This window comes from Mus caroli, unplaced genomic scaffold (genome assembly GCF_978045245.1).
Source record: "Mus caroli unplaced genomic scaffold, Mus_caroli_1 scaffold_10, whole genome shotgun sequence".
Lineage (NCBI taxonomy): Eukaryota > Metazoa > Chordata > Mammalia > Rodentia > Muridae > Mus > Mus caroli.
In genome coordinates, this window is record NW_028227265.1 from 18,864,806 (window position 1) to 18,890,053 (window position 25,248).

At 44.9% G+C, this 25,248-nt stretch overlaps 1 protein-coding gene across 1 annotated transcript in view; it reads right to left on the reverse strand.

Moving 5' to 3' along the window:
• The window catches only part of Hydin (HYDIN axonemal central pair apparatus protein), a 361,694-nt gene that overhangs the window by 1,314 nt on the left and 335,132 nt on the right, over positions 1-25,248 (reverse strand). Inside the window, exons 77-85 of the mRNA XM_085843582.1 lie at positions 22,507-22,705; positions 21,476-21,634; positions 19,816-20,093; positions 17,194-17,413; positions 16,012-16,224; positions 14,936-15,099; positions 13,947-14,097; positions 11,906-12,136; positions 1,027-1,251 (exon numbers count right to left, since the gene is read on the reverse strand). Coding sequence (XP_085699708.1) covers positions 1,027-1,251; positions 11,906-12,136; positions 13,947-14,097; positions 14,936-15,099; positions 16,012-16,224; positions 17,194-17,413; positions 19,816-20,093; positions 21,476-21,634; positions 22,507-22,705 — 1,840 coding nt within the window. The remainder of the gene's footprint in view (positions 1-1,026; positions 1,252-11,905; positions 12,137-13,946; positions 14,098-14,935; positions 15,100-16,011; positions 16,225-17,193; positions 17,414-19,815; positions 20,094-21,475; positions 21,635-22,506; positions 22,706-25,248) is intronic.

Sequence of the window (25,248 nt, forward strand, 5' to 3'; positions counted from 1 at the left end):
GTGGGTCACAGGCTTCTATGGTTTGAATGTCATCACTAAAACTCATGTTGAAAATTAATCTCTGTGATGAGGTAATAAAGATGTGGGATCTCTTAGAGAAGATGGGTCATGATGGCAGCCTCTTGTATGAGTGAATCCCTGCACGAATTGTGCATATTGATTGGGCTAATGGTTTGAGAGTGTATCTGTTCATAAAAACCAGTCCTGTTTCACCCCACTCCCCTCCCCCACTTAGATTCACCCCTTATGAGTTTGGGACTCTTAGGGGAGCACTCACCAGCAAGAGGTCCTTTCCAGATGCAGTTCACTGATCTTAGATCACTCAGCTTCCAGAGTCGTGAGCTGAGTAAATCTCTCTCTCTCTCTCTCTCTCTCTCTCTCTCTCTCTCTCTCTCTCTCTCCCTAACCATTTTATAAATTAGCCAGTCTGTGGTTTTCATTTATAGTAACAGTAACAGGAAATGGCTGAGACAGGGCCATTATCTCCATTTATAGTTTAGGGAGATTAAGCAAATTACTCTTTCAGAGTGATGGATCAGGATTCAAATTCATGTCTGATCCCACAGCCTACATTCATAATGCCAAGTGATACACTGTCTTCCTTTATTACCCCTCGAACACCAGGTGGGAAGCAAAGTTTCCCTCCTCAACCCCAGCTTAACAGAGCAGGCAGTCTTCAGAAGAAGAGCCCAGGTTCTGGGGCCATCTGTTTCTAGGCGAGATTCAGTTCTCTAAGATTAAGGCCACTATGACAGTGTCTGGCTGTCTCTGGGTTTCACATCTCTGAACCCTTGGAGACACCCTTCTATATAGGCCAGGCACTGACCTAGAACTCACTATAAAGTCTAGAATGGTCTCAAATTCATGATCCCTTCCTGCCACCTCCTGTGAGCTGGAATTATAAGAATGTACCACAGTTCTCAGCCTCTCACTAGTTTTGAACCCAGACTTCTGACAAGGGAAGGGCCACTAACCCTGCAGTCCTCTCGCTTGCCCTGCATCCTGCTCGCCCTACAGTCTGCTCACCTTGCAGTAGTACTCTGTCTTCAGCCGGGTATAATTGGTGAACTTTGCTAAGATGCTCTGGTTGCTGCCAAGAACGGTCTGGAAGTGGACAGGTTTCTCGGGAGGTGCAGGCAAGGCCTTCAGAGCGAGCTCGTACTGGTAGTAACCCAAGTCACTGTTGTGCAAGGTCAGTCTCCCGCATAGTTCTCCAGCTTTCAGGGGCTGGAATTCAAATGAGAACGTTCCCTGGAAGAGAAGACGGAGGCTCTTGTCATGCTGGGGATTTGACCCATCCTCTCCCTCCAAATGACCTACCCGAGGTCTCACCGCAGGTGATGGCAAAAATGATGCTTCACATACAATACTGAAGCTGACCCTGAGCTGGAGAATTTCAGCCCAGGTTAGCCTATTCTCGCTCCCTTTCATCCCTCTCTAGCTTTCTCTGTTCCAGCTATTTTCCCATTCCCAATCTGAATCTAAGGAACAGGTATTGGCTCCTTCCTAGGGAAGCACATTTATGGGAAGCAACAGGAGGTTAAAGGTCACCCAGCCCCTTCTTTGCATATAGGCATTCTCAGAACAAAAGCTTTCTGGGCTCTATCTTTTCTGGAGGGGAAATAATCTCTTTCACTTATTCTTATAAAACTAAACAAGAACTAAAGGGCATTCTTTATAATAGCACAGAGAGAATGACTCAAATGCACTGCCAAAAAAGAAGGAGGTAGAATTGTAATGAAAGGTGTTGCTATGGTAAGGGAAAGAAAGGAGGTGTGATGGTTTGTATATGCTTGGTCCAGGGAGTGGCACTATTAGAAGGTGTGGCCCTGTTGGAGTAGGTGTGGCCTTGTTGGAGTGGGTGAGGCCTTACTGGAGTAGGTGTGTCACTGTGGGCATGGCCTTCAAGACCCTTATCCTAGTTGCCTGGAAGCCAGCGTTCTGCTAACAGCCTTCAGATGAAGATGTAGAACTCTCAGCTCTTCTCACACCATGCCTGCCTGGAAGCTGCCATGCTCCTGCCTTGATGATAATGGACTGAACCTCTCTGAACCTGTAAGCCAGCCCCAATTAAATGTTGTCCTTGTAAGAGTTGCCTTGGTCATGGTGTCTGTTCACAGCAGTAAAACCCTAAAAAGACAGGAGGTCTGAAAAAAAATGAATATAAAGCTCATACTAACTGATTCAAAATTAATTTATTGTTTGTGTGCACATGTGCACTGGTTAGAGGGGAGCTTTCTAGAACTGGTTCTCTGCTGGTTTGATCCTGGGATCCAAGGCCCAAAACTCAAGTTGTCAGGCCCGTGTGTAAGAGCTTCTACCAACTGAGCCACTTTGCTGGCCCATTTTTGTTGTCTGCTTGTCGAAAATAGTCTGTAAGAAGAGCTGGTTTTGGTGTTACATTTGGGGGAAATGTGTATGGGACTTTAAACTTTCTATTTTGTATACTTCTCTAAAGCTTGAAATGTTTTGCTGTGAGTAGCTATTGAGAAAAAAAAAAAAAACAAAACACAGACCAAACACAGGCTGGGGAGAGGGCTCATCAGCTCAGAACGCAAAGCATTTGTCCAGAGGACCAGGGTTCAAGTCTCAGAACCCACGTCTGGTGGCGCTTATCTCCTTAGGAATCCAACAGCTCTAACCTTTTCAGGCACCTGTACTTCTGTGCACATGCCCACATGCAGACACACATGTGCGCATCATTAAAATAATTAAGAAAGAAAAACAAATGACTCTTACTGAAAAAACAATCAGAATGAAAGGGGTATCACTAAAGCCACAGATGTTTATCAAAAAGAACATAATACAGAAATAATTTTACAAGACTTCTGGTGAGTGGAACACAGCTTCTGCTCCAAACCAATTGCGCGCGGGACCTGAGACTGCATTAGTTAGGGAAGCAGAAACCGGCCTGAGTAGGGCCACAAGCCTCATCCGGCCGGACCAGCACCGGGGAGGCTAGAGCGCAGGGTCGGCTGACACCCGCCAGCTACCCACGACCCCCGCCACAGGATTTTGAGACTGCTGGTAAGTGGAACACAGCTTCTGCTCCAGTCCAATCACGCGGGACCTGAGACTGCTCTGGTTGGGGAGGCAGAAATCCGGCCTACGTAGGGCCACAAGCCTCATCCGGGCAGAAAAGCACCGGGGTAGCTAGGGCGCAGGGTCGGCTGACACTCGCCAGCTACTCACAACACCCGCCACAGGATCTTAAGACTTCTGGTGAGTGGAACACAGCTTCTGCTCCAAACCAATTGCGTGCGGGACCTGAGACTGCATTAGTTAGGGAAGCAGAAACCGGCCTGAGTAGGGCCACAGGCCTCATCCGGCCTGACCAGCACCGGGGTAGCTAGAGCGCAGGGACGGCTGACACCTGCCAGCTACCCACGACCCCCGCCAAAGGATCTTAAGACTTCTGGTGAGTGGAACACAGCTTCTGCTCCAATCTTTAAACAGTGACAACGACAACAACTAACCCCAGAGATTACCAGATGGCGAAAGGTAAACGTAATAATCTTACTAACAGAAACCAAGACCACTCACCATCATCAGAACCCAGCACTCCCACTTCGCCCAGTCCAGGGCACCCCAACACACCGGAAAAGCTAGACACGGATCTAAAAGCATATCTCCTGATGATGGTAGAGGACTTCAAGAAGGACTTTAATAACACACTTAAAGAAATACAAAGGAACACTGATAAAAGGGTAGAAGACAGTAAAGAGGAAGCACAAAAATCCCTTAAAGAATTGCAGGAGAACACTGCTAAAGAGTTACAAATCCTTAAAGAAAAACAGGATAACATAATCAAACAGGTAGAAGTCCTTAATGAAAAACAGGAAAACACATCCAAACAGATGATGGAAATGAACAAAACCATACTAGACCTAAAAAGGGAAGTAGACACAATAAAGAAAACCCAAAATGAGGCAACACTGGAGATAGAAACCCTAGGAAAGAAATCTGGAACCATAGATACCAGCATCAGCAACAGAATACAAGAGATGGAAGAGAGAATCTCAGGTGCAGAAGATTCCATAGAGAACATCGGCACAACAATCAAGGAAAATGTAAAATGCAAAAAGATCCTAACTCAAAACATCCAAGAAATACAGGACACAATGAGAAGACCAAACCTACGGATAATAGGAGTGGATGAGAATGAAGATTTTCAACTCAAAGGACCAGCAAACATCTTCAACAAAATTATAGAAGAAAACTTCCCAAATCTAAAGAAAGAGATGCCCATGAACATACAAGAAGCCTACAGAACTCCAAATAGACTGGACCAGAAAAGAAATACCTCCCGACACATAATAATCAGAACAACAAATGCTCTAAATAAAGATAGAATACTAAAAGCAGTAAGAGAAAAAGGCCAAGTAACATATAAAGGCAAGCCTATCAGAATTACACCAGATTTTTCACCAGAGACTATGAAAGCCAGAAGATCCTGGACGGATGTTATACAGACACTAAAAGAACACAAATTCCAGCCCAGGCTACTATACCCAGCCAAACTCTCAATTAACAGAGATGGAGAAACCAAAGTATTCCACGACAAAACCAAATTCACACATTATCTCTCCACGAATCCAGCCCTTCAAAGGATAATAACAGAAAAAAACCAATACAAGGACAGGAACCACGCCCTAGAAACAACAAGAAGGTAATCCCTCAACAAACCTAAAAGAAGACAGCCACAAGAACAGAATGCCAACTTTAACAACAAAAATAACAGGAAACAACAATTACTTTTCCTTAATATCTCTTAATATCAATGGACTCAACTCCCCGATAAAAAGACATAGACTAACAAACTGGCTACACAAACAAGACCCAACATTTTGCTGCTTACAGGAAACTCATCTCAGAGAAAAAGATAGACACTACCTCAGAATGAAATGCTGGAAAACAATTTTCCAAGCAAATGGTATGAAGAAACAAGCTGGAGTAGCCATTCTAATATCTGATAAGATTGACTTCCAACCCAAAGTCATCAAAAAAGACAGGGAGGGACACTTCATACTCATCAAAGGTAAAATCCTCCAAGAGGAACTATCAATCCTGAATATCTATGCTCCAAATACAAAGGCAGCCACATTCATTAAAGAAACTTTAGTAAATCTCAAAGCACACATTGCACCTCATACAATAATAGTGGGAGACTTCAACACACCACTTTCACCAATGGACAGATCATGGAAACAGAAACTAAACAGGGACACAGTGAATCTAACAGAAGTTATGAATCAAATGGATCTGGCAGATATCTACAGAACATTCTATCCTAAAACAAAAGGATATACCTTCTTCTCAGCACCTCATGGTACCTTCTCCAAAATTGACCACATAATTGGTCACAAAACAGGCCTCAACAGATACAAAAATATTGAAATTGTCCCATGCATCCTATCAGATCACCATGGACTAAGGCTGATCTTCAATAACAAAATAAATAATAGAAAGCCAACCTTCACGTGGAAACTGAACAACACTCTTCTCAATGATACCTTGGTCAAGGAAGGAATAAAGAAAGAAATTAAGGACTTTTTAGAGTTCAGTGAAAATGAAGCCACAACATACCCAAACTTATGGGATGCAATGAAAGCATTTCTAAGAGGAAAACTCATAGCTCTGAGTGCCTCCAAAAGGAAACTAGAGAGAGCACACATTAGCAGCTTGACAACATACCTAAAAGCACTAGAACAAAAGGAAGCAAATTCACCCAAGAGGAGTAGACGGCAGGAAATAATCAAACTCAGGGGCGAAATCAACCAAGTGGAAACAAGAAGAACTATTCAAAGAATCAACCAATCAAGGAGCTGGTTCTTTGAGAAAATCAACAAGATAGATAAACCCTTAGCCAGACTCACTAGAGGGCACAGGGAAAGCATCCTAATTAACAAAATCAGAAATGAAAAAGGAGACATAACAACAGATCCTGAAGACATCCAAAACACCATCAGATCCTTCTATCAAAGGCTATACTCAACAAAACTGGAGAACCTGGATGAAATGGAGAAGTTCCTAGACAGATACCAGGTACCAAAGTTGAATCAAGATCAGGTTAATGATCTAAACAGCCCTATATCCTCCAAAGAAATAGAAGCAGTCATTAATAGTCTCCCAACTAAAAAAAGCCCAGGACCAGATGGGTTTAGTGCAGAGTTCTATCAGACCTTCAAAGAAGATCTAATCCCAGTTCTTCACAAACTATTCCACAAAATAGAAACAGAAGGTACTCTACCCAACTCATTCTATGAAGCCACAATTACTCTGATACCTAAACCACAAAAAGACCCAACAAAGATAGAAAACTTCAGACCAATATCCCTTATGAATATTGATGCAAAAATCCTCAATAAAGTTCTTGCTAACCGACTCCAAGAACACATCAAAACAATCATCCATCCTGACCAAGTAGGTTTCATCCCAGGGATGCAGGGATGGTTCAATATACGAAAATCCATCAACGTAATCCAGTATATAAACAAACTCAAAGACAAAAACCACATGGTCATCTCGTTAGATGCGGAAAAAGCATTTGACAAGATCCAACACCCATTCATGATAAAAGTCTTGGAAAGATCAGGAATTCAAGGCCCATACCTAAACATGATAAAAGCAATCTACAGCAAACCAGTAGCCAACATCAAAGTAAATGGTGAAAAGCTTGAAGCAATCCCTCTAAAATCAGGGACTAGACAAGGCTGTCCACTTTCTCCATACCTATTCAACATTGTACTTGAAGTCCTAGCCAGAGCAATTCGACAACAAAAGGAGATCAAAGGGATACAAATTGGAAAAGATGAAGTCAAAATATCACTTTTTGCAGATGATATGATAGTATATATAAGTGACCCTAAAAATTCCACCAGAGAACTCCTAAGCCTGATAAACAGCTTCGGCGAAGTAGCTGGATATAAAATTAACTCAAACAAATCAATGGCCTTTCTCTACACAAAGAATAAACAGGCTGAGAAAGAAATTAGGGAAACAACACCCTTCTCAATAGTCACAAATAATATAAAATATCTTGGCGTGACTCTAACTAAGGAAGTGAAAGATCTGTATAATAAAAACTTCAAGTCTCTGAAGAAAGAAATTATAGAAGATCTCAGAAGATGGAAAGATCTCCCATGCTCATGGATTGGCAGGATCAACATTGTAAAAATGGCTATCTTGCCAAAAGCAATCTACAGATTCAATGCAATCCCCATCAAAATTCCAAATCAATTCTTCAACGAATTAGAAAGTGCAATCTGCAAATTCATCTGGAATAACAAAAAACCTAGGATAGCAAAAACTCTTCTCAAGGATAAAAGAACCTCTGGTGGAATCACCATGCCGGACCTAAAGCTCTACTACAGAGCAATTGTGATAAAAACTGCATGGTACTGGTATAGTGACAGACAAATAGACCAATGGAATAGAATTGAAGACCCAGAAATGAACCCACACACCTACGGTCACTTGATCTTCGACAAGGGAGCTAAAAACATCCAGTGGAAGAAAGACAGCATTTTCAACAAATGGTGCTGGCACAACTGGTTGTTAACATGTAGAAGAATGCAAATCGATCCATTCCTATCTCCTTGTACTAAGGTCAGGTCTAAGTGGATCAAGGAACTTCACATAAAACCAGAGACACTGAAACTTATAGAGGAGAAAGTGGGGAAAAGCCTTGAAGATATGGGCACAGGGGAAAAATTCCTGAATAGAACAGTAATGGCTTGTGCTGTAAGATCAAGAATTGACAAGTGGGACCTCATGAAACTGCAAAGCTTCTGCAAGGCTAAAGACACCATCAATAAGACAAAAAAACCACCAACAGATTGGGAAAGGATCTTCACCTATCCTAAATCAGATAAGGGACTAATATCCAATATATATAAAGAACTCAAGAAGGTGGACTCCAGAAAGTCAAATAACCCCATTAAAAAATGGGGCTCAGAACTGAACAAAGAATTCTCACCTGAGGAATACCGAATGGCAGAGAAGCACCTGAAAAAAATGTTCAACATCCTTAATCATCAGGGAAATGCAAATCAAAACAACCCTGAGATTCCACCTCACACCAGTCAGAATGGCTAAGATCAAAAATTCAGGTGACAGCAGATGCTGGCGAGGATGTGGAGAAAGAGGAACACTCCTCCATTGTTGGTGGGATTGCAAGCTTGTACAACCACTCTGGAAATCAGTCTGGCGGTTCCTCAGAAAATTGGACATAGTACTACCGGAGGATCCAGCAATACCTCTCCTGGGCATATATCCAGAAGATGTCCCAACCGGTAAAAAGGACACATGCTCCACTATGTTCATAGCAGCCCTATTTATAATAGCCAGAAGCTGGAAAGAACCCAGATGTCCCTCAACAGAGGAATGGATACAGAAATTATGGTACATTTACACAATGGAGTACTACTCAGCTATTAAAAAGAATGAATTTATGAAATTCCTAGCCAAATGGATGGACCTGGAGGGCATGCATCATCTTGAGTGAAGTAACACAATCACAAAAGAACTCACACAATATGTATTCACTGATAAGTGGATATTAGCCCAAAACTTAGGATACCCAAGATATAAGATACAATTTGCTACACGCATGAAACTCAAGAAGAATGAAGACCAAAGTGTGGACACTGTGCACCTTCTTAGAATTGGGAACAAAACACCCAGGGAAGGAGTTACAGAGACAAAGTTCGTAGCTGTGATGAAAGGATGGACCATTTAGAGACTGCCGTATCCAGGGATCCATCCCATAATCAGCTTCTAAACGCTGACACCATTGCATACACTAGCAAGATTTTGCTGAAAGGACCCAAATATAGCTGTCTCTTGTGAGACGATGCCGGGGCCTAGCAAACACAGGAGTGGATGTTCACAGTCAGCTATTGGATGTGTCACAGGGCTCCCAATGGAGAAGCTAGAGAAAGTACCCAAGGAGCTAAAGGGATCTGCAACCCTATTGTTGGAACAACATGATGTACTAACCAGAACCCCAGAGCTCTTGTCTCTAGCTGCATATGTATCGAAAGATGGCCTAGTCGGCCATCACTGGAAAGGGAGGCCCATTGGACTTGCAAACTTTATATGCCCCAATATAGGGGAATGCCAGGGCCAAAAGAATGGGAATGGGTGGGTAGGGAAGTGGGGGGCGCTATGGGGGACTTTTGGGATAGCATTGGAAATGTAATTGAGGAAAAAATGTAATAAAAATATTAAAAATTAAAAAAAAGAAATAATTTTATAATACAAAGGGATGTGAAATAGACAAATGCAAAACAACAACAACAACAACAACACCCAAATATAGCTTACCCTGGCATGTCTGAGGCCCTGAATCGAATTTTCAGCATTAAAACTAAACAGCATAGTCAAACTTTCTTTGCTCTGGCTACCTGAGAGCCTGAGATACGGGGAGCACAAGATCAAAACCCGCCTGGGTTAGACAGTGACTTCCATCCAGGGCAGCCTGAGCAACTTAGAGAGACCCTGACTCAAAAAAGCAGAGGTGAGGTGCGATGGGGAAACGGGCCTGTAGCTCAGTAGGACAAAGCTTTCCAGGAATGCACAAGGCTTGGGGTAGAAACCCCAGAGCTTCTAATTGTTTTCCTCCTTAAAGAAATTCCAGGCCAGGGCTGAGTAGAGGGCTTAGTGGATAAAGCGCAAGCAGGGAGTGAAGGAGCATGCCTGCAAGCTTCTGTCTTGTCTACTCTCTTCTCTCTTGCAGGCTAGTCCTTTCCCTTACATCTTTCACTCTTCGGAAGTAGGCCATGTTGGAAAAGGCTCTAAGAAGAGGTCCACATGATGACTAATTGAGGCCCTAGCCAACTGCCCACAGGGAGCTAAAAGCCTTCCCAGAAACCACAAGTCCCAGTCTGGAAGCAGATTATCTAGTGTCAGGTGTGCGGGAGACTAGATATTTGGATGACTGCCTGACTCTAGCCTCCTGAGAGACCCTTGAGCAAAGACCACCCAGCCAGGCTGCCACCGTGCAGGGAGCAAGCGCTTGCTGCCTGACAAGATGCTAAGTTGGAGAGTAATGTGTTATGGATCACCAGATAACAGATAAGTGATTCTTAAGATGATCTGTAGGTTCGATGGAATTCCATTCAAAAATCCCTGAGTTCTTTTCTTTGGCTTTATTTTTTTTCTGAGCAAGTTGGCTTCAAGATTTGCATAGAAATAAAGAGTCAAGAATAGCTGACATAATCCTGAATAGTAATAAGGTATAAGCTATCATCAGAGTTAACGTTAATTCAGTGGCTGCAGCTTTACTTGCTGTCATCAAGCCCTTCTCTAAGCTGATGTGAATAAGACACATCAATTCCCTATTCCCAGAGATAGGAGATCAAGTAGGCTCAGAATAGCAAGAACAAGCTAACGTCTATAATGAAACAGAGAGTAAAGGCAGCTTCAAACTCAAACGTTGGGAGAGCCAAATGACATGAACCTGGTGTCATTCTAGCTCCTGCTTGGTTGGGATCATCAATACTGAGAGCCAGAGAACCCAGCTCACCCCTTAACTGAGGGGATCCCCGAAACCTGGAAACCTTGGTGGGATAATCTGACAAAGGCAGGGGAAGCTGGAGGACTGGTTTGTTTGACTCTGAGGTGCAGTCATAGAATTAGCCTAGTGGGGGCACTAGAGTACATTTGATTACTCAAAAACTGAGAGGCTAGGACAAAAATAGGAAGATCATGAGTTTGAGGCCATCCTGGGTGACCCAGGGAGACACTGTCTCAGAGAAGCCAACCCAAACCCAACTTAAAGCAAAACACCATGGACAAGAACTGACCAATGGCTGGATCCTACTTCTGAAACAGCCCAGCTGGAGAGAAATCTCTGAGTAGAGCTTACTTGACCACACCAAAGACAAAGGACAGAGATTAAACCCCACTGACAATGGGCAGGTGTGCAAAGAAAACTAAGTTAAATCCTGGAGGCAAAGGAAGAGGCTGAAGTAGTGAAGGGGACAAGGAAGAGCTGGACAAGAGCTGAGGAGGGACGTTAGAGCAGGGATTTCAATAACACTTAGTGATTTTTTTGGAATGATAAACTGATAGGAAAGTCCATTTTCTCCTGGCTCATGTTCTCCTAACCACAGTCAGAGGTTCTGTGTGCCTCTCCATAACATTCTGAGAATAAGCAAGTGTAGAAGCATGCGTGTGTGCTACATGTATATATGTGTGGGCACATGTATATATGTGTGTATATGTGTATGTATATGTATTTATGTGTGTGTACATGTATGCACATATAAAGATGTGTGTGGTGCATGTGTATATGCATGGGCATGTGTATATATGTATATGTGTGTACATTTGCATGCATGCATATAAATATGTGTATATGGTACATGTGTATAAAGTATGCATATGTATGTGTATATGTGTATGTTAATGTATGTATATGCCTGTTTATATGTGTGTGTGTATTTTATCCTGATATTTTTCACACCTTGTTTTCCTTTGCACACTAAGATCCATGCTCCTTTGTGTGTGTGTGTGTGTGTGGACTGGGATGGAACTCAGGATACCCGGTGCATGCTGGGCAAGTGCTCAGCCACTAAGGTCCACTTCTAGCTCTGTGCTACTTTTATAATTAGCAAAAAAAGATGTTTTCCCTTTGGTTTGAATAAGGTGAACAATCAATAGACAGAGTCATTTTATACAAGTCCATTGTACCTGTCCACACCAAAGCCACATGTCCCTAGTTCACATGAAGACTTTGGCTACAGAAGAAAGGAACACAAGGCTGCCTGTCCCTTGCCATTCTTCTTGCTCTCTACCAGGGCTGGTCCACACTCAAGCTAGGCAGAACACAGATCCAGAAGCCCCATGGGTAGAAGCCTCTGTCATAGCCCTTAAGGGTTCCCTGGCAGCCAGGGCCTACCTCAGAGTTTGGAGGCACCGCGAACTGGGAAGGCAGGCTAATGTCACTCAACTTGCATTCTGTTGAGAAGGTCACCGAGTAGGGCAGGGGGTTCTCCAACTTGATGGAGGCTGATACACTCTGGCGAACTGGGCTTGTCATCTGGATGGTTTTTATAATGCCAGAAGGGGTGACCCTGAAGCTCACAGTATAGTACAAGAACTCGTTGGTCACCTCGTTCCGGAAGATCACCTGCGTTCACAGGGTGAGTGGGAAGAAGCAGGGGAGAGCAGAGGTTAGCCCAGGGTCCTCTGTCCATACCCAGGCTCCCCTGCTGCCTGAGAGCCTTGCTGGGCACATGGTGTAAGGTAATAGGGTGGCATGACCTGCCAGTCTGATCCCTGCCAGGCAGCCTTTCTCTTTAGGGTCTGTAGTCCAGCTTTTTTTTTTTTTTTTTTTTTTTTCAGGCAAGAGATGATTTAAAAATCTTGGTTTGTGTCAGAAGACATTTTTTTTCCCCTCGAGACAGGGTTTCTCTGTATAGTCCTGGCTGTCCTGGAACTCACTCTGTAGACCAGCCTGGCCCCGAACTCAGAAATCCGTCTGCCTCTGCCTCCCAAGTGCTGGGATTAAAGGTGTGTGTCACCACGTCCGGCTTTAGAAGACACTTTGGAGCAGCTTGGCCCATTGTTAGCATTTTGCCAGTAGGGGCAGCTAGGCAACCCCAAAGAACAAGCAAGACCTCAGCCCTTCAAGCTGGGGTGAGCCTTACGCCTACTGCTGTTGCGCCCAGAGCTGTCAGTGAGAATGGCGTCACTGACAGACAGTGTCTGGTGCTTGCTGGGGGATTCGTGTTTGCCCAGATACACACAATTCCACAATGCATCTGCAACGCCATCGCCCTTTATAGACATGGGAATGGAAGCGTAGCAAAGCTTAGTGTCTCGGCCAAGATCACGTGTCCAAAGAAGTATCTTGCATGGAGAGATGTCAGGGCTCACCTGTGACTGCTCTATGCAGCCCTCTCCCCCTATGGCTGACTCTGGTCATCTGCCAAGAATCCTTTTCCCTGGAGAGAGGGGGAAGCTGGCCCTGTGTGCTTGTTGGTCATTCATAAAGAGAAACTTCAAACACATTTCTTTTGAGACGGGGTCTTATATAGCTCAGGTTAGTACCCAACTCTAGAGGCAGACCCCAAATGCCTACTCCTGCCTCTACCTCCTAAGTGCTGGGATTTCAGGTTTCATGCCTGGATTTTATGCAGTTGATTTTGTAAAGTAGAGTCTACTCAAGCTTTTGCTCTTTTTAACACATTGAATCATCAATCTTATTATTACTAGGTGGCAATTTTATTTATACAGTCTCGCTTTTACATTCTCTCTCTCTCTCTCTCTCTCTCTTTTAAAATGATTTATTTATTATTATACATAAGTACACTGTAGCTGACTTCAGATGCACCAGAAGAGGGCGTCAGATCTCATTACTGGTGGTTGTGAGCCACCATGTGGTTGCTGGAATTTGAACTCAGGACTTTTGGAGGAGCAGTCAGTGCTCTTACCCACTGAGCCATTTCACTAGCCCCCTTACATACACTCTTTTAAAGGCTTTAAGTGTATACTTTAAAATCTTTCACTTTGTGATTCCATCACTAATAATAGCTTCAAAAACTACATCTAAACAAACAAACAAACAAACAAACAAACAAACACTCAAGCCTCCAGGCCTGACTCCTGTGATTATGAATCTATACACACCTCTCTGCTTCAAAGCACTTCTCTCATTTGAAAGTTACACATTGATAGAATGAAGTCTGTCTCCTCCACTAGACTGTGCTTCTTGAGAACAGAGCTTGGCTTTGGCCATTGCTGTATTGCTAGCACATAGCACTGAACGTGGCTATGTGCTCAATGGATACCTAAATAAATGACTGGATTAGGCAACATAGAACATAGTCAACCCTATGGGGCACAGGCACTGTGCCTGGAGGACAGCATCTGCTGTTCTTTAACACCCCAGGACCAAACTTCCGTGTTTTGGGGAGGCGCCTTGGACGTGGCAATACCTTTGCAGTGTACAGTCCCTCCTTGTAGGAAAAGAAGTTCAGCTTGTAGTCTTTCTTGGAGCCAGACAGAACATCAATGTAATCAAGGCCCTTCAGGGTGACACTTAGGTCTGTCTTCTCTGGTTTCAATATTTCCACAATGACCCGGAATCTGGAGCAGTACAGGAGAGGAGAGAGGCAATGAGAAAGGACAAGAGACACTAAGAGACAGCGAAACTGTCGAAAGATGGGAGGGAAAGGGGCTGTGTCTACTTTTCCTTTCATGAAGATTGTGTGGGTCTGTGGTTCCAGTCTTTGTTCTGTCACTAAGAATGACAGCAACTGCCATTTATTGAGCCTGGTACCCAGCAGTCCCTCTCTCTGTTATTTACAGATATTCAGCTGACACAATGTCCAGAGGAGGTTTGCTTTATCAACACCTCTGCTTTATGGGAGAGGAACGAGAGGCTCAAAGAAGGAAGATAACACACTCGGACGACATGCGTAGCTACTGGCAAAACCAGGGTACAGACTTAGGTCTGAGCTCTGTCTACTATGCCAAGCAGGTGGCCTCGAGGGAGATGCACTTCTAGTCTCCTCTCTTTGGAAGGAAAGGATGAGGCTACTTGTCCGTGATCTCTTTCAGTCCCTGTATTCCTTTCTATCTCCTACTGTCAGCACACTTTGAGGGACCCTCTTCTCTGGCTAGTAGCTCGGGCTATAAGACACTCAACAACAACAAAGGTGTTGGCTGTTGGGACCATCAGAACTATTATTGGGCATGTATTTTGTGTGAGGCAGTGCTTTCGGATCTAGAAGATGTAGGATCTGTAAGAATCAACACTGAGCAAGAAGGCAAGGATTGCGTGTTCATGAGACACTCGGCTTTATTGAGGACTGTGTCTCTGACTCCCCCCCCAAATCTGATATTCTCTGTAGGTGAAGGACCAAGCTGGATGGTGGAAGCCATCTGCTCCCCCACCCCCTTACTGCTCACCCCACACTCTCACCTCTGGGGCTTGTTCAGCCAGTTGCTGATTGGCAGGAGCTCAGTATAGGGAGTCTTACATGGAACCTCACGGTAGATATTGGCAACAGCTTTGGGGAGTTCGGCAGTCCCGTGCAGGGCATATAGCCAGCCAGTCCCATCGGGGAGTGGGAAAAAGAGAGTGCCCTTGGAAGAAGAAGAGACAATAAGAATGACATAGTAGACCCTTTATTAATAGACATCTGCCTGACCTGGAGAAGAAAAGTAAGCCTAACACTTCTACTTTACCTTTGTGTGTGTGTGTGTTGCACACATGCATATGTAGATGAGTGCACCTGTGTATAACCATGGGAGTCCAGAGGACGACACTGTCTTCCTAGATTGTTTCCCATGTTATTCCTTTAAGACAGCGTCTCTCACAGAAACCGAAGCTTGCTGTATTGGACACATAGAGAAGACTGAAGAGAATACCATTTGCTGCTCAGAGCAAAGACTGGCTGCTTTCCTTTTCTGAATTTTAAAATCAGATTTTGAAAAGATTCATTTTTACTTTTGTGTCTGTGTGTGGATGTATACATGGGCGTGTAGGGCCTATAGAGGCCAGAGAGGGCATTGAATCCCCGCTGAAACTGGAATTACAGATGGCTATGAGCCTCTCAGCATAGGTATTGGGAACTGAACTCAGGTCTTCTGTAAGAATAGCAAGTACTCTTAACTGTTGAGCTATCTTTCCAGCCCTTAAATTACATTTTCATTCATTTGTTTGTTCATTCATTATATGAACACATATGACATTGCATATATGGAAATCAGAGAACAGTAAACTGAATAGGAACTGCTCGGGGCTTAGTCCTAGGGCTTCTTTTCAGAGCCGTGCCCCAGGATTCTAAGAGAAATGTAGGCAAGGGGGCAAGCTACTGCCTGCCAACTGTCATGGTTCCCTATCATCCATGATTATTATCATGCCATGATCTAGATACCCACTCCTTACTTGGGTATTCTTTTAACTCTGAGCTCTAAAATGGTTTTCTAGCCACTGCCCACCCAGCTCCTTGCTTCCCCTATGCTAAGAAAGCAGGCGGGGAGGCCTCAGTTTACCTGGTGCTTGCGGTTCTCCAGATTCATGGTTCGGGGCTTGTAGGTGATCTCATAGGGCTTGTTTTGCTGATGGGCCTCCAAGGTGATGAACTCGGGCCCCTCCCAGTGCTCACCCTCAAAAATGGGGTGCAGGTTCCAGGTCTGGTTGGAACGGTTTGAGAGCAGGATGGTCTGTGTGTGCCTGGAGCGCACTTGGCAGTTGAAATTCACCACCTAGAAGAAGCAGGAAAATTGCCTCCCATGTCATCTTCCCCGAGCTGTCTTCAGGGTCTGGAGCTACAATGTGTGTGTGTGTGTGTGTGTGTGTGTGTGTGTGTAGAGGTTTCAAGTGTTTCCCATAGTGAATTCCAATGCACAATCTCCCTCCCTCCCTATTCAGCCAAAAATATTTCCTAGGTATTTCATTTCTTATTTCGGGTGGTGTTGCATGCGTTTTCCTGCAAATGTCATGACTTCCCTTTTCCTTATAGCTGCACACAACTATACACAGCATTGTGTAGTGGTTACGGACACCATGTCAGTCAAATCGCTTCAGTGCAGAGATGAGGACCTGAGTTCAACCTAACATCCAGGTGTGCCTGGTGTGGCAGGGCGTATGTCTGCAACTCCAGCATGGTGGGGATGAAGACAGGTGGGTCCCTGAAACCCCTTGGCCAGCCAGCCCAGCTGAATTCATCAGCTGTACAATAGTCACCTCCTGCTCTCCCCTGCCATCCAAGTCACTGCCATGTCTCCCCTCATCTAGGGATAGTATTTCTAATTGGTCTCTCTTCCGCAGACACCTGTTAACATCTTGTTTGATTCCACTGAAGCGCAAATCAAACATTGTCATCCCTCTACTCAAGACTCAAAGTCTTCCTGCTCCATGAGGAGGAGAAGAATGCTCATATGGCCCAGCACTCGCTGACTGAGCTATGCTCCAGTCTGTGCTAACAGTTCTTACCACAGAATTTGATCTACACAGCCTCCTGGAGGATATAATGCTTGAATCAAAAGTTGAAGAAAGAACTGGATTAAGTAAACCAAGAGGGAAGAAAGATTATTCAAATAGTGGGCATGGTATATGCAAAGTCCTTGTGGCAGGGAGGAGCAGGATGGAAGGTTTGATGGGGTGTTGAGATTGAATTCTCTTGTTGGGCTTACCACCTGCCTTTGGTCCATCTCCATGCAATGCCTACTTGCCTCTTTTACTACAGGTGGTCCCACACAGGTTCCAGACAGGGTGAGGCACAGAGGATTTCCTCCTTGGATGAAGCAGAGAATGTTTTTATAGAGACTCTCCTTCCCTATCTCAGTGGGGTGGTATGTTACTTCTAGAGCAACCTCTGTGCCTGAGATGATGTAGCCTTCTTCGGGGCTAATGGAGAAGTGGGGCTTGAGTTTCTTGACATCCCATTTAAACCTTTTTTCAAGGGAAAAGAAGACAAGAGAGGGAGTGTGTTAATATTCTAAGGGTATGCAAAACCCAAACCAACCAACTAACCAACACAACAAAAACTAACAGAAAACCAACAAAACAAAAACAAAAACCTCACTGGGACTTTTGACAAGACAGTCCCTGCTTTGACTACTCCGTAGGCTGTCGGAGGAGGAAGTTCTGCCCGAGCAGAGCTGAGTTAGAGCAGAGGTGAGTTAGAGAGCCTAGATCCCTCTCTGGGGAAGGAGTTTCTGTTCCAGAACCTCTTAGAGTTGAACAGTGGTGCACTGGCTGGTTTTGTGTGTCAACTTGACACAAGCTGTAGTTATCACAGAGAAAGGAGCTCCCTTGAGGAACTGCCTGCATGAGATCCAGCTGTAAGGCATTTTCTCAATTAGTGATCATGGGTGGGAGGACCCATTGTGGGTGGTGCCATCTCTGGGCTGGTTCTATACAGAAGCAAGCCAGTCAGTAACATCCCTCCATGGCCTCTGCATCAGCCCCTGTTTCCTGACCTGCTTGAGTTCTAGTCCTGATTTCCTTTGATGATGAACAGCAATGTGGAAGTGTAAGCTGAATAAACCCTTTCCTTCCCAACTTGCTTCTTGGTCATGATGTTTCATGCAGCAATACAAACCCTGACTAAGACAAGGGGTGGGGGTGGGGGTGGGGGAGAAGTGACTGCATGTATCATCCATAGGTGACAAGCTAGGGAATGTATATATGAACACATACATATACATGTGTTCCCAAGATTGTATAGCTAGCAAGTGACTGGATTAGGGACCACAGTCTTTCCAGACGACAGCCTTAACTATGACTTTGCACTGCCTGTTTAGATCTTGGAGGGTGGTGACCCACCTTTCAGGTGAGAGTTAGGCCTGTTCTTGGTGGCACTGGGATCTTGATGGCTCCACGGGGCCATCCCTGTGGTTAGGCCCTTGGTATGGGCAGAAGGCTGAGGAAGATTGGCACACACTCGTATTTCCAAAACAGTGCTACCGTATAATTAATAACCCTCTTGGTGCTGTAACACCGAGTCTGTATGGTGAGAAGCCCTGGGGTGTGCAATGTGTAGCCTGGTCAGCCATGTTGATTCATGAGCAGCAAGAGGAGAGAGCCTGGGTTCTGGTACTGTCTTTGTATTTCTTGGCTGTGGTATCTCTGAGCCTCTTCTGTGAGGATCTCACTACACCTGTGAAGTGAGGTGGCTAAAGCACCTCTCCTAGAGACGGGGTTGGTCCCTTGTAAGCTGCCCAACCTTGCATCCACACTTCCTTGTTGCCTCGTGTGTGGTTTTGGGGGGAAAGTTACTCAATAATTTTTCAATTTATTTATTTATTTATTTTTAATTTATTTTTTACTCCTTCTTTCTTTATTTATTTGTATTTATTTCATGTATATGAGTACACTGTAGCTGTCTTCAGACACTCCAGAAGAGGGCATCAGATCTCATTACAGATGGTTGTGAGCCACCATGGGGTTGCTGGGAATTGAACTCAGGACCTCTGGAAGAGCAGTCAGTGCTTTTAACCGCTGAGTCATCTCTTGAGCCCTACTCTATCTTTCTATATGGCATTTATATTAAAACAGATTGAGAATTGGCTTACTGATATATTTTTCTTTCTAATTCTATCTGATAGGAATGATGCCTGGGGAGTACACTTTGTCCGAATTTTCCCTCTCTCTTTCTCCCTCTCCTTCCCCATCCCTCTCCTCTCCTCTCCTCTCCTCTCCTCTCCTCTCCTCTCCTCTCCTCTCCTCTCCTCTCCTCTCCTCTCTCTCCTCTCCTCTCTCTCCTCTCTCCTCTCCTCTCCTCTCCTCTTCTCTCTTCTCCCCTCCCCTCCCTCTGTGATGCTTGGAATTAAACTCAAGGCCTTGTACATGCTACCCAATTGCTCTACCATTGAGCAACATCCCCAGCAGCCCCCATCCCCTTTAACAAGGTTTCTTATAGTCCTGACTGACCTGGCCTTGAACATACAGAGCCAGAGCATGAATTCTTAATCCCCCCTCTGCTCCCACTTTCCAATCCCCAAACACTGGAATTATATAATTTGTACCACCACTATGCTCGGCCTTAGCTCTTTTTATTTATTTTTATTTTTATTTTTTATTTAAAGACAGGGTATCACTATGCATTTTAAAATCCTCCTGCCTCATTATCTCACAATCAATCACAGAGATTATATTATAGTATTAGCTGTCTGGAGTTATTGTTGAGAGATCAAGCTGGATGAGCTGTGTAATGGGCATATACCAGGCACACACCAATATTCTTTTTCATGCCATCATGGTAGTAGCTAACACTGTGATGTTTCATATGAGGTGAGGAGATGCAGCTGTCTGCTACAGCATCTGGTTGGAGACACCCTTGCTGGTCCTACCTTGCACCCACGTCGCCCGTGTTCATTATGAGAATGCGCCGCGTGGCTTGAGTTTGATACACAACGGGGCCAAAGGGAAGATGCTCTTGGTCCAGGGAAATCTCCAGGGCCTGACAACAGCCACTGAGGAGGAAGAGAGGACGCAGGAGCCCCATCCATTCCATGAAGACTTCCTCAGAGAAAGGAGGGACTCGCTTCTTGGGGGCAAAGGTAATCTCTAGTTTACAGACTTCTTTAGGCTTCATGGTGATCGTGTGGAAGGGCTCCAAGGTGATGACCTGGTCAGAAAGATAATTGGCTCAAAAGCTGATAGTAGGCAGGTTTCTTGGACCTCAGCAGCCTGAGGCCCTGCTGCCGGGACTGTCTCAGCCCAGGGGTCAAATCTCTTATGTCACCAGCTGGGTCATCTTTAATAAGTGGCTCAAACCATCCCCTTGACTCAGTGAAGGGCAGGATCATGTGTATAAAATATGTGGCAAAGGACAGGGATCCAGCAAATGTTAATTTCCTGTCCTGTCCCGCTTTTCAGCTCTTCATAGGCATTTATTCCCTCCTCCTCCTTCCGTGGGAGACAAAACAGCAGCAGGAAACACGAAACAAGAAACATCAATCCAGTCTTTCTCAAGAAGTGCTCACTGGCGGGAGAGCATTGGGTTAAGTGAATTAAGCCAGACACAGAAAGACAAGAATCATACTTCCTCTCATATGCAGAGTCTCAATTTGTATGTATGTATGTATGTATGTATGTATGTATGTATGTATGTGTATGTGTGCTATACAAGGAGCAGGAGGCCTATGTGCCATGAAGTAGAGGTCTAAGGAGTAGGGATGGGGAATAAGGCAGGATAATGGGAAGAAAGAAATTCAACTATTGCATGCTTTTTCTCATATGTCGCATCTAAATTTAATATGTAAAACACACAAATGCACACGCATGGGCATGAGGAGAAAGCAGAGGGATGACTTTCTGGGGAGGGGACGGGAAGAGCAGGAGTGGGTGAATGGGGACAGACGAGGGCAATTGGAGATGGGGAATAAGAACAAGGTACAGTCTCTCTCTCTCTCTCTCTCTCTCTCTCTCTCTCTCTCACACACACACACACACACACACACACAAATTTGTATAAAAAAGTCATAATGAAACCACTATTTTGTTTGCTAGTGAGAAATAAGAGTGATAGAGAGGAAGCACTGGGGAAATCAGGAACAGAAAAGCAGTCCCGGGGGTTTCCTGAATGTGGTGACTTTGGGAGCTAGCCTGAGGAGAATGGCTCAAGGTATCCTGAGGTAATGGCTCAAGACAGGTCACCGTAACCATCCGGGTTACTCTCCAAGGGGCAATCTGATAACAGGCGTCTGAGGGTAAAGCTGTCTGACAGAGGCACATGCATGCACATCAAATACAAAATAAAGAGACCCAGCAAGCACACACTCATATGGTTGGTCTGTGAAGAGCTGGGACCTGCTGGCACTGAGGGTTTTCCTTTTCAATTAATGAGGAAAGGGGAGCGAAGAGTTTTCCTTCTCATCCGGGTGAATTGGTCGGCAAAGTGAAGTCCCAGTGAGACAGTTGCTGGGTTTCATGCTCTGGCTAGCCAGCTTTTTTGCATCCTGCAACCCCCCCCTGCCATGATCCCCCCCCCCATTTCTCTACACTGACCTTGGCTTCCTGGAGCTCTGGAATAGAGAACAGGACCGAGTGATTAAAGGTGAGCTGGGCAAGGCTGTTGTTGACGAGGGAAACTGTTTTCCTCACAACCTGTCCTGGCAGGACAGCTCCTAACTTCACGATCCTGTTGGCTGGGTCTAGGACTAAAAGCTGAAGTGACCAGAGAGAGAGGAGGAAGGGTAGGGCTTGTCAGCGGGGAAACAAGAGTGAGGACGCCTGTGTCCTACAGGAGCAAGGGCAGCTCCCTCTCTCAGTGACCTATCTGCTTCAGGCTAGACACACCTTCATTTCATCACTAGCGTGCTTTGTGTTGACAAGACACACCAGGTGGCAATGTCCTCCCTGTGGCTTGAGGGGAGGTGGTCACACATTCCCCCCCCCCATATTCCCCTCTCCCCACTTGTTGGAATATCTTATGCATTCCTGAGAATCTTGGATTTCTTTTTTTCTTAAACCTTCTGTTATAATGCAAATACTGCCACCAGACAAATACCAGATGTAGTTATCAGGTATCAGGAAGACAGGGTGACTATCAGGACAGGACCATTTTCTACAGATTTGGGTCACCTGGCAGGAGAAGTTCCTGGGTAATCCGGGGAACTAAAATATTCACCACCGAGGGTAAGAAGGATGGATGGTTCACAGTTGAACCTTGTGTCTGAACAGGACATGCCCTCAAGCGGGATGTTGTACATCTGACGCTTCTCCAAGACGGTGTAGTGCATTTCCTTAGCGCTTGCTGTTTGTTAGTTGTCTGAGTTCACAACACAGTGAATCTGATTCTGAGTAGGAGCCGGGATTCACTTGAGCCCAGTTTAGAAATTCCTTCCCACTTGGTATGATTAGGGATCCTATCTTGGCAGGGCCAGATCTGGGATGGCACAGTTTTAGGAGCAGTGACGAGCAGGCTAGCGTGAGCAAGTGGGCTAGACTCCGGGAAGAGGAAAGAGGAGGGCTCTGAAGCCCCGCCTACTGTTGGGAAGAGGGAGGAGGGTCCTGAAGCCCCGCCCACTGCCTTTTACCTTCATTTCTGTGCCCTTCCCTTTGATCTCCACTGTCTGTTGAGAGAGTCCATTGATTTCGAAGGGGATGAGTTCTCGGTAGCTGATAGCTTCCCGAGGGTAAAAGGTGATTGGGATCTCCAGGGTCTTCCCTGGCTTTATCACGTCCACGTTGAAGTTCACCTCGATGTGTGGGGTGTTGGTGTACAAACAATCTAGGCTGAGGAACACCAAGAGGGATGGGTGTAAGCACCAAGAAGGCAGAATTGGAGGTTACTGATGGCTCTTCTATGCTTCTGGGCTGGAAGGTGACAGATTTCCTGCCCCGCTGTCCTAGAGTCAGCGGAGTCAGCCCAAGAGCTGGAAGGGATGTCAGCGCTGACCAGAGCGTGTTCTCCTAGGTCATATCCTGAGATGGAGGTGGGAGCAGGTCTCAGACCCAAAGGCTCACGCTTGCACTCTGCTGATGCTCTGTTTCCTAAAGACTGCCTCTCAGGGTTCTGCACTCTCTCACAGGGATGCTTCAGAAGTTACCGTGTGACAAGGCTCAGGGGAATGCAACTGTGTGTTCTAGAGTTGGGCAGACAGGAGTCTGGGTCGGGATCTGCCAATCACTAGCCATGCGACCTGTGACAATGCGCTCAGGACATTTGGATCTGCCCCCTTAGCTGTAAAATGGGATTAGTGGCAGCTGCTTCATAGGGTTGTTGTAGGGATTAAATGAGATAAAGTCAAGAAAGTGTTTTGTGCCGGAGGGTGTTCTATGCCCCAGTGTAGGGGAATGCCAGGGCGGGAAGATGGGAGTTGGGGGGGGGGTGGAGGAGCACCCTCATAGAGGCAGGGGGAGGGGGAATAGGATGGGAGGTTTTGAAGGGGAGACCTGGAAAGGGGAAAACATTTGAAATTTAAATAAAGAAAATATCCAATAAAAAAAAAGAATCAAAAAAAAAGAAGAAAGAAGTAAAGACAAAAAACTTATTTTATTTAAATAATTTTAAAAAGATTCGTTTTATCTTCATTTTTGAGCGTCTTGCCTGTGTGTGTGTGTGTGTATGCATGCACTGTGTATGCCTGGTGCCATTGGAGGTCAGAGGACAAATCATCCCCACTCTACTCCCATCCCACAGCTAAGAAGACACCTATATTTTTTAGCAGAACTTCCCCTCATTTTCCTGATGTATATTTAGAGAAGGAGCCCAGCTAAGTGGACACACAGAGCTCAAGGCCTTAATCGGACTAAAATGATATCAAATTGTGAAAGACTATAGGTAGAGAAGATTAAAATATTTATTTTTACTTTATATACTTGACTGCTTGCCTACATGTATGTATGCATGCCATGGTTGTGCCAGAGGTCAGAAGAGGGCGTTAGATCCTCTGGAACTGGAGTTACAGACTGGGTGCTGGGAATGGAATGTGGGTCTTCTGTAAGAGCAGAAAGTGCTCTTAACTACTGTCTCAGTGGCTTGAAACTAAATGACACTCTTGTGATTTACTATCTAGAATAATAATTGCAGCAGCAGCAGCAGCAGCAAACAGTAACCGAGCACCTCCTAAGTCCCAAGCACTGTTCTAAGTACTGATTCCAGGTGGGTGGTCCCACTTCTGTCAAAGAGACAGAGGCACAGAGAATTTAAAAAATCTAAATATGGGCTTAGCATGGTGGTACATATCCGCAATCCTAAAACTTAGGAGGCTGAGATGAGATGATCATGAGTTGAGGCCAGCCTGGGCTACACAGTGAGATTCCATCTCAAAACTAACAAGAGAATATGCACCCCTCCCTCAGACAACGAAAGCAAAGAGTAAGATAAAACAAATCTGCTCAGTGTCACAGCTAAGAAGGAGATGATATTTGAACTTAGATTTGTGCTATCTGATGTGCATGGTCATGACGGGACACATGAGGTAATTATAGTTAAAATTACAATTAAGTTAAATTAAAAGGAGTTCTTTGGTGTCACCAAGCCACTTAAAGGCCATCACACAGGTCGATACATATAACAATACTTTTTTCATTGTAGAATGTTCTCTGTAGGACCAATATAAAGATTTGTGCACGAACGCAGCAGGCCAGGGACTGAACTAGGTCCTCTCTCGTTAGGCGATCTGAAAAGCGATATAGAGACCTGGGCTGAATTGTTCCTTAGGGATGATGCAGGCAGGTTTGATCTGGGAGATCTAGGCTCAGTACAGACTTGCTATTTACTGCAGTATAATTCACTTTTTAGTGCCCTCAACCAGCAGTTCTCAACCTGTGAGTTGTGACCCCTTTTTTTGGGGGGGGGTTGGGGGCATTCCATATCAGATATCCTGTAAACCAAATATTTACATCATGCTCTGTAACAGTATGGACATCACGGTTATGACGTGGCAATTAAATAACGTTACGGCTGGAGATACCACAATGTGTTGAAAACCACTGCTTACGCTTCTTTCCAAATCTGCTGTGTGAGGAAACAAACGGAGGCTATGGGACTTTGCATTAGGTAGTCATCTGGCACAGCCCTCTACAAATCAAGAAGAAGATGTCTAGCAGGTAGCTCATGGATGCCCATGTATTCATATTAGTGGTGGGGGCAGGGACTCAGAATTCATGCCACATGTGTTAGATTCTTTTCTGTTATTTCTGTCTTGGTAAGGTGAACTAGTTAACAGTACTTGTTAACTTGACATAGCCTAGAATCACTGTGTGTGGGGGGGAAGATTTTTACTTGAGTAAGTGTCTTAAGCAGGTTGGTCGGTGGGTGTGTCTATGTCGGA